The sequence below is a fragment of the Alosa pseudoharengus genome, unplaced genomic scaffold (assembly GCF_046254945.1).
Source record: "Alosa pseudoharengus isolate Yale_2024_CS ecotype anadromous, Long Island Sound unplaced genomic scaffold, YU_APseudo_1.1 YU_APseudo_1.1_scf_4, whole genome shotgun sequence".
NCBI lineage: Eukaryota > Metazoa > Chordata > Actinopteri > Clupeiformes > Clupeidae > Alosa > Alosa pseudoharengus.
In genome coordinates, this window is record NW_027468774.1 from 37,344,799 (window position 1) to 37,359,678 (window position 14,880).

General features: G+C 42.7%; 1 protein-coding gene across 4 annotated transcripts in view; it reads right to left on the reverse strand.

The window, feature by feature from the left end:
• clec16a (C-type lectin domain containing 16A) overlaps positions 1 to 14,880 on the reverse strand; it is an 89,944-nt gene that overhangs the window by 40,008 nt on the left and 35,056 nt on the right. For all 4 annotated transcript variants that reach the window (XM_076266148.1, XM_076266147.1, XM_076266149.1 and 1 more), the window contains exons 16-19: positions 14,743 to 14,793; positions 13,192 to 13,320; positions 9,130 to 9,250; positions 387 to 538 (exon numbers count right to left, since the gene is read on the reverse strand). In XM_076266148.1, the coding sequence (XP_076122263.1) occupies positions 387 to 538; positions 9,130 to 9,250; positions 13,192 to 13,320; positions 14,743 to 14,793 (453 nt within the window). The remainder of the gene's footprint in view (positions 1 to 386; positions 539 to 9,129; positions 9,251 to 13,191; positions 13,321 to 14,742; positions 14,794 to 14,880) is intronic.

Here is a 14,880-nt window from a genome sequence, read left to right on the forward strand (position 1 = left end):
TACATTATTCATTCACTAAAAAAATTGGTGTCTTTAAAGGTTAGATATTTCCTCATTTTTCACTTAAGGCATTAAGATCGATTTCCAAAAGATGATTTTATATTCCTCTTTTCAGTCAACTTTAGCATGGGTGCCAATACTTTTGGCCATCACTGTACACACAAGCACACACATGCACGCTCGGGCACATGCACACAAACACACGCAAGCAAATGCACATGTACATGCACACGCACCATCACTCGCATTCCTGCTAATCTCCCTCTGGAGTCGAGAGTGATTATGTGGAATTTCTTTGAAGAGACTACAATTGAAAAGGGCTGAGAGACGAACATGACACGCAATTACTCACAAGCACACACACACACACACACTCTATGTGGTACCTGCAGCAGGCCGGCGAATTTGACGACACCCCAGCCTAGACGCTTTGTTTCGGGCTCCACCAGGCTCATCTGGTAGATGTCCACAGCCAGAAAGCGCTGGGCCTGAACGCCATCCTTGCTCACCACCATACAGGCAATCAGATCGCTGTTATCTGGCACAAACAAACCAACCAACACACACTTCAGAATGCAAATCATATAGGTAGCATTATATTATCAAAGGAGAGACATTTTCAATGACTGAGCAGAGCAAATATATTTTGCTAGCATGCACTTGGTCTAAATTGTAAAAGTAAAGTAAATAAGTGAAGTTTATGCACATAGCACTTTTCACAGACAGGAGTCACAGTACTTTACAAGGAATAAAATATGAATTTACACCAGCGGAGTACTTCACAGAAATGATTTGAACCCATAACTGGAGCAATGACCAGCTATAGGTGACTCACACACACACCCACACCCACACACACACACACACACACACACACAGATGCCTACGCACACAGAACATTTGAAAAGAAACAGCAACTCACTATCCTTATCCTACGAGTACCTTACCCCAGCTGTGACTGTTAACCTTTTGTCTATATTTAGCAGGGATGATGTATTGGGGAAGTCAACTCTTTGGCAACGGTGTCTGGGAAAACCATGGGCTTGTACAATCCCTGCTCCAAACACTCAACAGGCTTTTCTCGAGAAAAACGATTTCCATTTCGCACTATTGATGTAGCTATCGATAGCAAATTTCCTACGAAACGGGCCTATCTGACAGCGATTACATCTGTGGTGGCCAAACTACATACATTGCAGCAAGCGGACGTTTTTTGTTTAAGCAATAGGACCAGTGAGTCATTTGTCACAGGGTGTTAGAAAACGGTCACTGTAGGCCGCTGGATAGCCCAACACCCAAAGGCCTGCGTGCACCCAGTCCGTCAGGGTCAGATCCTAATTTGAAGGCTCACTGAGGTGAGCATGCTGAAACACACAATTATGCACACTGTACGTTTTAAAAATCTATTTGTTTGTTTCATTTATGCACTTATTTGATTCCATTGTATGCACTTTATTCTCTTTTAACTATGCTTTTACATTTGCTTTTATCTATGTAAAGCACACTGAAATGCCTCTTGTGCATTAAATGCAGTATATAGATGAACAGGTCTTATCATGCCTTGCAGTTTGCAATTCTAATCCAAAATACTATTTTTGTCAAATTCTGCAAATTGCTCCTCACAATCCCATTGTATGTGTCCATGTTAAAAAAAATCTGGCTTTCGTACACCATCCTGATTGATCAGTCTATTTAATCTATTTCTTCATCAGTACACTGACTCTGTTGATTAAGTGGAAACTGTATGAGAGCAACAGCTTTTCTCTGCCTACTGTATGTCATAAATCTCAAAGTCAACAGTCAACAGCAAGTCACTTTAATGCAAAAATGGCAAACATTATGGATGACATTGCTCCATTACAATTCAAGAAAGTTAAGGACAAACAGAAAGCACCATGGAGGCAAAATCCAGCAGTTAAACTTCTAAAAAGAGAGTGTAGGAAGACTGAAAGAAAATGGTGTAAATACAAACTTCAGATCCACTATGAAATCCATAGAGATGCTCCGCACATATAACTCTGAAATATGCAAAGCAAGACAGTCTTTCTTTTCTAACATTATCAATAGAAGTTAGCGCCTGAACTTCTCAACTAATAAATGCAATGAGTTTTCATCTTTTTTTAAAGGTAAAATTGACAAAATCAGACTCAACATATCTGCTCAATTACAAATTCAACAACCTGAACTTCCAGCAACAAACAGAGGGGAAACTAAACTTGATGTCCGAGTTCAGCTTGATAGACTACGAAACACTTGAAAAAACGGTACAGAATCTCAGCTCTTCCACATGTGTCTTAGACACTCTGCCTACCAATTTCTTCAAAACTGTTTTTCACCTCATAGCGGCGGATGTCCTTCAAATTGTAAATGTATCACTGCTGTCTGGCACTTTTCCTAAGTCACTGAAAACAGCTGTTGTAAAGCCACTTCTCAAGAAGAATAACCTGGATATCTCCATGCTAAACAATTACAGGCCCATATCCAATCTACCTTTTATTGGCAAAATTATTGAAAAAGTAGTCTTTAATCAATTAACCACCTTCCTAACATCAAATGGGTATTTTGATTACTTTCAGTCTGGTTTTCGGGCAAATCACAGCACTGAAACAGCTCTCATTAAAGTTTCCAATGACATACGCCTCAACACAGATTCAGGTAAAACATCAGTCCTAGTGCTACTGGACCTTAGTGCAGCATTTGACACTGTTGATCACAATATTTTACTACACAGACTAGAACACTGGGTTGGATTTACAGGCATAGTTATCAGCTGGCTAAAATCATATCTACAAGAAAGGAGCTTCTTTGTTGCCATCGGAAACTGTACCTCAACACCAACGTCCTTGACCTGTGGTGTTCCCCAGGGGTCGATCTTGGGGCCACTATTATTCAACCTCTACATGCTCCCACTTGGACAAATCATTCAAAATAATTTGATTTCATATCATAGCTATGCAGATGACACACAAATTTACTTAGCTCTATCACCAAACGACTATGGTCCTCTTGAATCTATGTGTCAGTGTATAGAACAAATCAACACCTGGATGTCTCAAAATGTTCTTCAGCTGAACAAAGAAAAAACTGAAGTAATTATATTTGGTAAAAATGAGGAAAGACTTAGGGTTGCCACTCTCCTTGACACAAAAGGGTTGAAGGCAAAGGATACTGTTAAAAATTTTGGTGTATTAATTGACAGTGATCTAAATTTCAACAGCCATATCAAAGCAATAACTAAATCAGCTTTTTACCACCTCAAAAATATTGCCAAACTCAGAGGGCTGATATCAAAACATGACTTAGAAAAACTCATTCATGCATTTATCTCCAGCAGGGTTGATTACTGCAATGGACTGTTCACAGGCCTTCCTAAAAATACTATTAAACAGCTTCAGGTGATACAAAATGCAGCAGCTAGGATTCTAACAAAAACTAAAAGAACTGACCACATTACTCCAATTCTTAAGTCCTTGCACTGGCTTCCAGTAAGTCACAGAATTGTGACAAAGCACTATTGCTTGTTTATAAATCAGTAAATGGAGCAGGACCTAAATACTTGTCAGACAAGCTTCAGCAGTACACACCTTCTCGTCCTCTCAGGTCCCAGGTGAAAAACCTGCTAGTAAAACCTACAGTTAGAACTAAACATGGTGAAGCAGCTTTTAGCTGCTATGCGGCTCAGCTGTGGAACCAACTTTCGGATGACATCAAAAAGGCCCCAACTGTAGCCAGTTTTAAATCTAGACTTAAGACCAAACTGTTCTCAGATGCTTTCTGCTAACTGTGCCAAGTTACAAATTCTGAATCTGCCTCGATAATTATTCTACTTTGTCTTTTATTACTTTTTTTACTACTTTTGCCTTTGTTTTTATTTTTTCTTTTCATTATGATCTTTACCTTTTAACTATTCTTTCACTATATTGCCCTTCTATGCTTGTATTTGTTATTATTGTTTGGTTTTGTTTATGTAAAGCACATTGAATGACCTCTGTGTATAAAATGCGCTATATAAATAAACTTGACTTGACTTGACTAACAGATCAACTATGCTGACCTGCCTGTTGCAAGTTTTTGAGCGGAAACCGGCCTACTGATAATTAAAATTCTCAAGAAAAATAAGTTGCCCGATATCAAAGGGAACGTGCCAGACCAACAATGCTCAGGAACATTGCACAGCAACCTTGCTCAGAAGGACATGTACACATCACAGTCAAAGTTACTCCAAAGTTCTACCATAAACAGGCAAATATATAAGTGTGGGTGAGCCATGTGGTTGAGTGAGTGGGTTGGTGTGAGAGAGGGATTGACAAAATTGTCCCTACCAATGTTTTAGCGAACTCATTCGTACAGTAGTATGTTGTTAAGTTGTATTCATTTGAACGTCTCCTTATTAAAGTGTACATCTCCGAGACAACCTACCTAAGCTGGGACCAAACCTATGCACTTGGTGTGTGTGAGCAACCTACACGTTACTCATCTTGCACTGGATCATCTTTCTGAATCTGGATATTCTGATCACCCAAGAAGTCTTGCCAAATTAGCATGTAGCCTCTGACTGGTGCTGACTTAGTAATGACTTCTTGTGTGATCAGAATATTCAGATTCAACACCAGTCAGAGGCTACATTCATTGTTATGCACTTTCACAATTTCATCACATCACCAAAAGTATTGGTTTTACCAAAAATATCTGGCAGTATTTTTAAACTACAAAAATACCCACCTATAGGCCTAAAGTATTTTAATACAAAACATGCAGCCATTTGCTTCAACCCAATAAAAAACAAAGGACAAAATACTATTTTGTATTTGAATTACATATTTTAAATACATGGATCATAAAGACTGCCTATCCCTGACTGTAGCCTATAGCACGTGTAGCTTGCTTTGAGCCTAGGCCTACTTGATGCGCGGGTTAGGGTTTTTAACAACCCACTCCCATCCGACCCCCGACAAAATATGCGTTAAACGTCGACCCGAACCCAACCCACAAATTGCTAATTATAACGATAAGTAACGTGTTTGCGACCAAATTGTGAAGTAACCATGATATCTTAATGTTTCCTTATTTTTCAAGATGTTCATGAAGGGTAACAAAAACAATTGAGAGTGCTTTTTAATTGATGGGACAATTCAATGCAGTCAACGCCTTGTCTTAACTATAAAATATAGGCCATCACAATTAGAAACTTCTGGATTAAAATCTATTCACTGACACCAGGTCAGGTGTTTAATGAAATAGAAGCGTCATGCAGGTTACTTAGAAATAACAGTTAAATGTATTGTGTGGATACAGGTAGGCTTTGTCCTCTCCGATGAGCTCCGACGCAATTCTGCACATGGATGTTTATAACTCAGAACGTTGCTATCCAGCGATTTTTACCCGACCAACCTACAACCTACAGGTTTAGCCTACATCTTACCGCCGTCAATTTAAACACACTCTGAGAACAATATGTACTAATTCTTTGTAGATTTGCTAATTCTTGTAGAAGTGTTAGCAGCAACCCCCTTCCCACACTAACACTTCCACAGCCATCCATAAAGTAAACAGCAGCCTTCTCTGGATGAGTATTAGCAAAGGCACTGACCCCAACAAAGAGCACCTAAACAAAGATGATCTTGGGCAAGACCTCTCTCTCTCTCTCTCTCTCTCTCTCTCTCTCTCTCTCTCTCTGTGTGTCTGTCTCGGTCTCTCTCTCTCTCTGTGTCTGTCTCTCTCTCTCTCCAGGAGAAATTCGTTGGAAGAGCCCGTCACAGTTATGCATCGCTGACCACGAGAGTGGGAGTCACGTTAGGACACTTCTGTTTTCGGACTTCTGCTGAAGGCTACTGCAGGACACAGAGCCAGGGGGGAGGGGGGTAGGTGGGGGGTTGGTTGCATCATGGGTTTCAACTGGCCCCTCGACCGCATGGACGTTCATCCACCCGAAACACAATGGCCACTTGTGTCGGCTGGGAGGAACAAAGCAACCTCACAGAATGGCTTGCCATGATGGCTCGATGATTGACGCGAGAGGAGAGAGATGGTGCTTAAACTGCCTCGCATCACCCTTGTTGCATTTGTGTGTTTCTGTGTGTGTCTCTAACTCTAACACTCTAGTGGCTAGCCCTTTTCTAGTTGTATAATTGTTTGTGATCATTATTCATTTTGGGGGGCAAGACAGATACATAATATGGAATATGTAAGGGATAATGTATAGAACGCCGGTCATTATCGGGAAATAGGTCCCGAGAGGGCTTGTTCCGCCCTGAAGGGTCCTGTTTCCCGATAATGATCGGTGTTCTATACATTATCCCGCTTATTACACGGCTACTTGCCATAACGAAACAATAAAGTCCCCAAGATATGACTCTTTAGCCCACATAGCCTAAGCTATGGCCTATTTGTTACCGTTTCATCGTGGCTTTTGGTGAGAAACAAATAGTTCGCAACAGCACACGCTGAACTTGACTCAAACATTCTTTAGAACACTGCTGATCAACCAGAGAGGGTTACCATAGTCACACAATTTTAAACCCCAAAACTTTGTTTTTTCACATTAAGCAACCATCTCCTCACAATCTGCTAGCTGGCTATTCCATGAGTAGCCTACACTGTAAAAAAAAAACACGGTCTCTGTAGGTCAGTGTTGGGAAAACAACATATAGGAAAGAGTTGTCCACAATCCATGTGGTTTTCTCAAAAAATGCTTAACTTCAGATGAATAAACTGTAGAAAATAGAAACCTTTACCAAGGTTCTATTGGGCTGGTCTGGGGAGATGGCAATCAAAAGCTATAGGACAAATATTGAAAGACTGGAAATCTGCTGTCACTGCTGTTTACACAATTACATCAGGGATCAGAGCTTAAACTGTGCACACAACATAGTTCCCATTAACTCTAACCAATGCAGCAGATTTAAAATATATTCTTCCTGAAACAGACTTGATTTCAATATGGCAGTGTCAGCGTTCATGTCAGATGTGTTGTCTTCATGTCGTTATGTAATCTACAGTACCTTCGTTGTAAAACACTGTGCAGTTATCTCCTATAAAATTCAGCTGAAGGGCACACACCCACTTCTATGTTTCACTTTTATGAATCTATGTGAGTGCCAGGGTGTGTGCGCCTACAGAAGCACATGGATGTACATATTCTTATAAAAATCATACAAATACATCTGCATGTATGCATATAAGTGTGTGTGAGTGTGTGTTTGTGTGAGAGAGAGAATGCCACTTCCTGACAGGATAAAAATAGCAGAGACTGAGTGGCATCATCAGACAGCGGTGCTGGTGCACCTGCTAATCTCCCACAGCTAACGGCAATGGCTCAGAGCTCTTTCCACACACTCATTATCTCTCTTTCTCTCATGCACGCACACACACACACACAGAAAATAATAGTCTGACATTCTAAACTCTCCAGAAAACACCCCCGTCCAAAACACACAACACAAGTGCTTAATAAAACAGACGGGGTGATGCTACAAACACTGCCTACTAACGCCCCACCGGCAGCTGTACTGGACAGCTACTGTACTGTAGCTGTCCAGTACAGCTTTGCTTGCAGGTTTGTTTATTTCTTTCTTTTTTTTTTTGAAAATGCATTGCTTACAGGGCCACACTAACACGCTCTTCCCCCTGAGTTCCACCTAGGCAACTGTTGAATGCACAAGCAACATGACAGAACTCGTGTATTCCTCAAAAAGCCAGCTTACTACTAAAAAGAAGAATGAGTGATATGTCAACATGTCTCAAACAAGTGGTCTTTCAACAAATTTGCCTGAATCCATTTATATTTCAAAGTCTACTCTTATACATTTGTCAATATGTTCTCCTTCATCTGTCTTGCTTGTCTCTTCTAGCCCATCATAATTTCTCTCACACACACACACACACACACACACACACCTACTACTACTGAACAGAGAAGGCAAGCCAAAACTTTGAGCACTTCAGGCACCGCCTGATTGGCTAGCTACGGAGGCATGTGCAGAGAGAAATGCTCAGAGAGGATGCTCCAGAAAATCCACCTGCCTGTCTGCACGCATGCACACACACACGCACGCACACGCATGCACATCTTTCTCCTGGGCGGTTTTACAGTAATAGTGTGCAGCGTGTACTGGAAAAGGGATGCGGGCACACATCCTTTATCTGCCCACGACGTGTGAGCCTCACGCAGTAACAGCAGCAGCAGCGGCTGCAGCTGAGGCCCCTAGCGAGCGACAGATGGAGCAGAGGCTGTAGGGGGAGGTGGAGGCGATGCTGGCTGTAGCAAGCAGCCTAGCAGCCCACCTCCAAAAAACAACAAGACTCTGGAATGTCTGAGTCACACAGGGGCGCCGCGAAGCTTTCCTTCCAAGAGCTGCCGACTCTCTTTCTAGACTCTCTAGAGTTACGGGTTGGATATGCAGAGGCAGTGGGAGGGCTCTTGTGTGTCAGAGGGACTGTGGCTTTTATAGAGATGCGTGCGGCTTATGCGTGCATGTGTATTGCGTGTGTGTGTGTGTGTGCGTGTGTGTGTGTGTGCGTGTGTGTGTGTGTGTGTGTGTGTGGTTACTGGGTTTTTAGAGAAAGTGGTAGGCTTTTGAGAGAATGAGGTCTGTTTGTCACAGGTCATGCTCGGGGTGGATGCGAGGGTGACTGCGAGCATCAGCAGGGTGGGCTGCGACGCGTCATGGTGACGGGCTTGTGTTCCTCACATCACACCAGACCAGACCAGACCAGATACGAGACTGGGGCGGTGGGGGTGGAGGTGGAGGTGTGAGGAGCCTGCATGGTGATGTGGTGTTGGATGCCTGCATGATGCACGCAGAGCAGTGGTGGTGAATGAACACAACAAGGGCTTATCTACTCCTTGGCTCACATGACAAATAACTGTCGTGTTTGCTGACTTTAAGAGAAGCATAGAATCCTTGGCTGTCAACTGTCTTATACGCACACGCACACACACACATATCTTGCAGTAATAGAAACAGACAATCTGACAGGATATTAACTGTGTCTGCTACTCTGTGATGAGATGCGTAAATGCTGCTCTGTGATCGCTGACAGAGGACAGTTCTGTGATTGGTGGAAAGAAAGAGAAGGACAGGGAAGAGAATTCCTTCCGTGTGTGTGTGGGGGGGGGGGGGGCCTTACTGAGGTCAAGCACGTCGTCGGTCTTGATGAGGTCCTCTGGGCGAGTGAGAGGCAGCTGGGTCTCGGGCTCAGTCTGCAGCTGCAGTGAGAGCGAACGCAGCATGAAGAACACACGGATGGCCTGCAGAGAGAGAGAGAGAGAGAGAGAGAGAGAGAGAGAGAGAGAGAGAGAGAGAGAGAGAGAAAACACACACACAGGTAAGGTGATGTAAAGGTAGTCACATATTAATTTAGAGTCAAACAGGCAAAGGAAGGGGCAGGTATATGCACACAAAGGATTCAAATATATTCAAATATTCACCTATTGTCAGAGGTGAAACACAGCTCTCATGGGTACAGTAAAAACATTGCCTACGAAACACATCATCAAACCTACCATTACCCTTGAATGATTGTACATGGGCATATTTTTTAGAAATATTTATTTAACAGTACTGACAATAACAAATATCTCAAGCATTTGAGTTCTTCCATTAAATCAGCTCCCACCACAGCTGTTCTACAAGCAAAACCTGAATCATCAATGACATACAGTAAGTAATTTCCACAGAAGGGGAATCAATGCTTTAGAAGCTCCTTATGAGTCAACGTGACTCCATATGACACCATTCGTACTTCCCAGCGGAGAGCAGACTGGAGTGTGTCGGTGTCAGTGTCAATGAGAAAATGTCTACAGCAAAAAAAGCACCAGTGAGCCAAATCCTTGGAAAGTCGGCGAGAGAAACACACAATGGGTATGAAGAAGTGACTGAAGGCAGCGGCCCTCTGGCCAACATCTGGGTTTGGTTACTCTGCTGGCCCACAGCGCTGTTCCTCATTTCACAACCTCCCGCTACAGGCCATGTGAAGTTGGTTAGTGTGTGTGTGTGCGTGTTTGTTTGGGTGTATGGGTGTGTGTGTGTGTGTGCATGCGTGTGTGTGTGTGTGTGTGTGTGTGTGCATGCGTGTGTGTGTGTTTGCACGCACACACAAGTGAGTGAAAGTGTGTACGTGCGAGTGTGTGTGCAAGTGAGGGAGTGTGTATGTGTGAGTGTGTGTGTGTATGTGCAAGTGAGTGAGTGTGTGTACCGTATTTTCCGGACTATAAGTCGCACTTTTTTTCATAGTTTGGCTGGTCCTGCGACTTATAGTCAGGTGCGAATTATATAATTGAACATGTTTTTAAATATTAATTTATATTAACTGACATGAACCCTACATGAAACATTATCGTCTACAGCCTTGAGAGAGCGCTCTCAAATGCACAAGTCGTGAAACACACGTGCATACTTAAATCCTCAAATTACTGCCGGGATTCTATTTATAGCTGGGCCTCAGATTCGGACAAATAAAAGCCAGTATAATTTTGTTTCAATTTAACTCATAAAATAGCTCTTCTTAATAATTTATATTGTTGGTTGGTTTAATATTGTTGCCAACAAAGTCATTGTCCTACACCTTGAGTCTCCAACACATTGCTCTCAAGCTACCAGTAGCACGCAGCCCCAGGTTAACCTACATTTAAACACAATTGTTGCTGCCAGGCATCAGCCTAGGAATTTTATAAAAAAGTAAATCATGCATAATTTAAAAAATAACTAAATTTAAGCTATGTTAGACCTCTTTGGCTATACGGAATAAGGTTTCCCTTGCAGCACAGCACATGTTCCATGAATGAATGAATGAATGAAAGCGGATGCCTTATCTCGCAATAAGCGGATGGACATCCCGACACTCTTTCATACATGAAACTTAATAGTGACCCAATGCCATTGATAGCCTACCGGTATGCTGCTCCAAACGAAAAGTATAGGCCTATGTCTCACAGTAAAACGCAAGAAATGAAGGCCTATAGCTGACTCCAATAGGCTACAAGCCATGGTCCAAATAAAGGTGCTGTGCTTTGCCCAGCCATGAATTCAGGATTCACGATAGTCTGTCCCCTAAACATTCCTCACCCGTTATCTGGACATGCATGAACACATTTGAAAACAAAACTCACTGCCATGTAATATTTGATCGCTGTTTTGCTACTAATTATCTTTCACTTACATACGCACAGAAAGTGAAAGTAGGCCTACTATGCGCTCCGTGTCTGTAGCTTAACGTTCCTCAAATGGAGAACACATCCATGTTCTCTCGCGTTATATTATAGGCTGTCATGCTTCTGTGTTTGCGGTTCCTGATCGCTAAACGTTTGTTTTCCTTTCCTGTCGATAGCGGTTGATGTAGAAGCACGTAATAGGCTATAATAATTTGACTTTAGCGGTGACAAATCCTGCTGAGAGAGAGAGAGAGAGCAAAGAGAGAGAGGCACCTCCAAAGTGGTCCTGCGCGCGCGTGTGTGTGTCTCTGCATGGGGTTCAATTGAAGTCAGAGTTGGTCTGCTTTCAGGCCGCTCCATTATTAGATTAACGTCAGACAGCACTGTAAAATGTGTGGGAATTTCTCGCATTATGATGGCTAGCGTTGCAGGACTTTTATTAGTATGCTCAATACGTAATAATTTATGCGCAATCCCGCGCTGAAATTTAGGCCCTGGTTTTAAATGTGCATCTTTTTTTCTCTCGCTCTCTCGGCGAGCATTTGTTCTGCTGCCAGCTTGTGCCAATACGCTATATCGTCCAAAATGCTTGATTGCATTGCATTCTCCACATTTTTAGCTTACATTTCATGTACCACATCAGCATTTTTGTTCAGTGAATCTTTTGTAAATTGCTTTACAATAGCGTCAGGCACTTGTCAGCAGCCTTCGGCTTGCCTCTTGCCACTATTCACTCCTTCGTCTTCAAGATTCCCTGTAGAATTCTCAATATTTTTGGCCTCAATGTGTTCAGTTACATAGTCTGTCTGTTCTTAGTCTTGGATTTTGTGAAATAAATTTCTAAATATCACCTACTTGCTGCAGCTTCGGTCTGCACGTCCTTTTAAAACCGCATATTTTTCTCTCTCAAGCATTTAATCTGCTGCCGGCTTGTCTCTCCACATCGTCCAAAATGCTTGATTGCATTGCATTCTCCACATTTTTAGCTAAATTTTCATGTACCATATAAGCATTTTTGTTCAGTGAATCTTTTGTAAATTGCTTTACAATTACCGTCGGGCCTATATGTCTATTGCCTGGCTTGCCTCATCTTCGGTCACGTCCTTTTAAAACCATATTTTTCTCTATCGTGAGCATTTAATCTGCTGCCAGCTTGTGACTCCACATCGCCCAAAATGCTTGATTGCATTGCATTCTCCACATTTTTAGCAAAATTTTCATGTATCATATCAGCATTTTTGTTCAGTGAATCTTTTGTAAATTGCTTTACAATTACCGTCGGGCCTATAGGCATATCGCCTGGCTTGCTTCAGTCACGTCTAAAACTGCATCTTTTTCTCTCTTGTGAGCATTTAATCTGCTGCCAGCCTGTGACTCCACATCGCCCAAAATGCTTGATTGCATTGTATTCTCCACATTTTAGATACATTTTGGTGTACCACATGGTATTTTCTTTCAGTGAATCTTTTGCTTTGCAATGACCTTCCTGCCCTCCTCTTGGCTGCCTTCACTCCTTCGTCTTCATTAACATTACTCTTTTTGGCCTCAATAATCCAGTTACATAGTCTCTGTTTTTGGTTTTGGATTTTGTGAAATACATTTTTAAATAAATGCTACTCATAGTCTGGTGCGACTTATATATGTTTTTTTCCTGTTCATGACGCATTTTTTGACTAATGCGACTTACACTCAGGAGCGACTTATAGTCCGGAAAATACGGTACGTGAGAGTTTGTGTGCGTGCGTGTGTGTGCGCGTGTGCGTGTGTTTGCACCCACACACAAGTGAGTGAAAGTGTGTATGTGTGAGTGTGTGCGCAAGTGAGGAAGTGTGTATGTGCGAGTGTGTGTGGGTAGGTGTGTGCATATATGTATGTGCAAGTGAGTAAGTGTGTGTACATGAGAGTTTGTGTGTACGTGCGTGCGTGCGTGCGTGCGTGCGTGCGTGCGTGTGTGTGCGTGTGTGCGTGTGTGCATGCAAATGAGTGAGTGTATATACGTGAGATTTTGTGTGCATGCGTGGATGTGCGTGTGGTCTCACTCGGCGTGTCTTCTCCACGTCTCCGCAGGGCAGCCTTTTGACAAAGTCGATGCCCGTCAGCGGGGTGCCCGTGGGGGGCAGCAGGATCGAGGCGTCCATCATCAGGTACTCCACATTCAGAGGTTTACTCTATACACACACACACACACACACACACACACACACACACACACACACACACACACACACACACACACACACACACACACACACACACACACACACAGAAAAAGAGTTCCAAGTATGCTTATCTGCTTAGTTCCGAGTATGCTTATCTGCTGTGTGTCATTTCACATTGTTATGTAAAGACACACAGAGAAAAGAAGGGTATGTAACCTCCTATCTAACACTGGGGTAGATGACAAACAAGCTCATTTCCTCAAAAATTGGCGTGTTTCTTTAAACACATCACTCACAGCCATAAAGGAAGTTTAGGTACCAGCATTTTGCTAGAACATACTGCATAAGCCCTAAATGGCCTGGCTGGTCCCATCCTACGGTGCAGATCTCATTCACCACCACTCAGCTCCCGGGTCCTTAGATCCTGCAGCTTGGAACTCCGGCATGTTCCACGCACCGGACTCAGGCAGAGAGGCGATAGAGCTTTTGCTGTGGCTGCGCCACGCCTATGGAATCAGCTGCCACCTTCCATCACAGATGCTCCCTCCATCACTAGTTTTAAATCTAGGCTCAAAACACACCTCTTCTCCCTGGCTTTCCCTGTACTGCCCTTTTATGATTGTTATATCTGTATTCATGTATTGTCTTTTCATTGCACTATGTACGGCACTTTGGTCAGTGTAAACGGTATTTTAAAATGTGCCTTATAAATAAATTTGACTTACTTACTTACGTACTTACTTACTTACTTACTTACTTACTTACTTACTTACTTACTACTGTATAAGCTCATCCCTCATAGGACAGAATCAATACAAGACCAGACACTGACAATAAGACATCTGGGAACTCTGTTGAATCCCAGCCAGGCAGTAATGACAAAGATTCTATAGTTAACTGGAAACTCATAGACTGAGTTCCACACAACTGGGCCAATGCATGGGAAGCATGTCAGTGTCCGGTGCAGTGACTAACTACTTTGAAAAGAGGAAATCACACTTGGTCAGCTGGAGTGGGGTGAGGTGGGTGTGTGTGAGTGTATATGTGTGTGTGAAAAAGTGTGTACAGTATGTGTGTGTGTGTGTGTGTGTGTGTGTGTGTGTGTGTGTGTGTGTGTGTGTGTGTGTGTGTGTGTGTGTGTGTGTGTATATGTGTGTGTGTGTGTGTATATGTGTGTGTTTGAGTATATGTGTGTGTTTGAGTATATGTGTGTGTGTGTATGTGTGTGTGTATATACTGTATGTATGTGTATGTGTGTGTGTGTGTGTGTGTGTGTGTGTGTGTGAGTATATGTGTGTGTGTGTATATGTGCGTGTGTGAGTATATGTGTGTGTGTGAGTATATGTGTGTGTGTGTATATACTGTATGTGTGTGTGTGTGTGTGTGTGTGTGTGTGTGTGTGTGTGTGTGTGTGTGTGTTGGGATGCTTACCATCATGCTTCTGTATTCGTCCTCAAACATGTCGAGGAAGATCTCTTCTCCCTGCAGGGGGAGAGAGGGCAAAGTTGGACACAAAGCAGATGGCTGGCCAGGAGCTTACTGCTTACTGTACAGTGACGCCCAGATGTG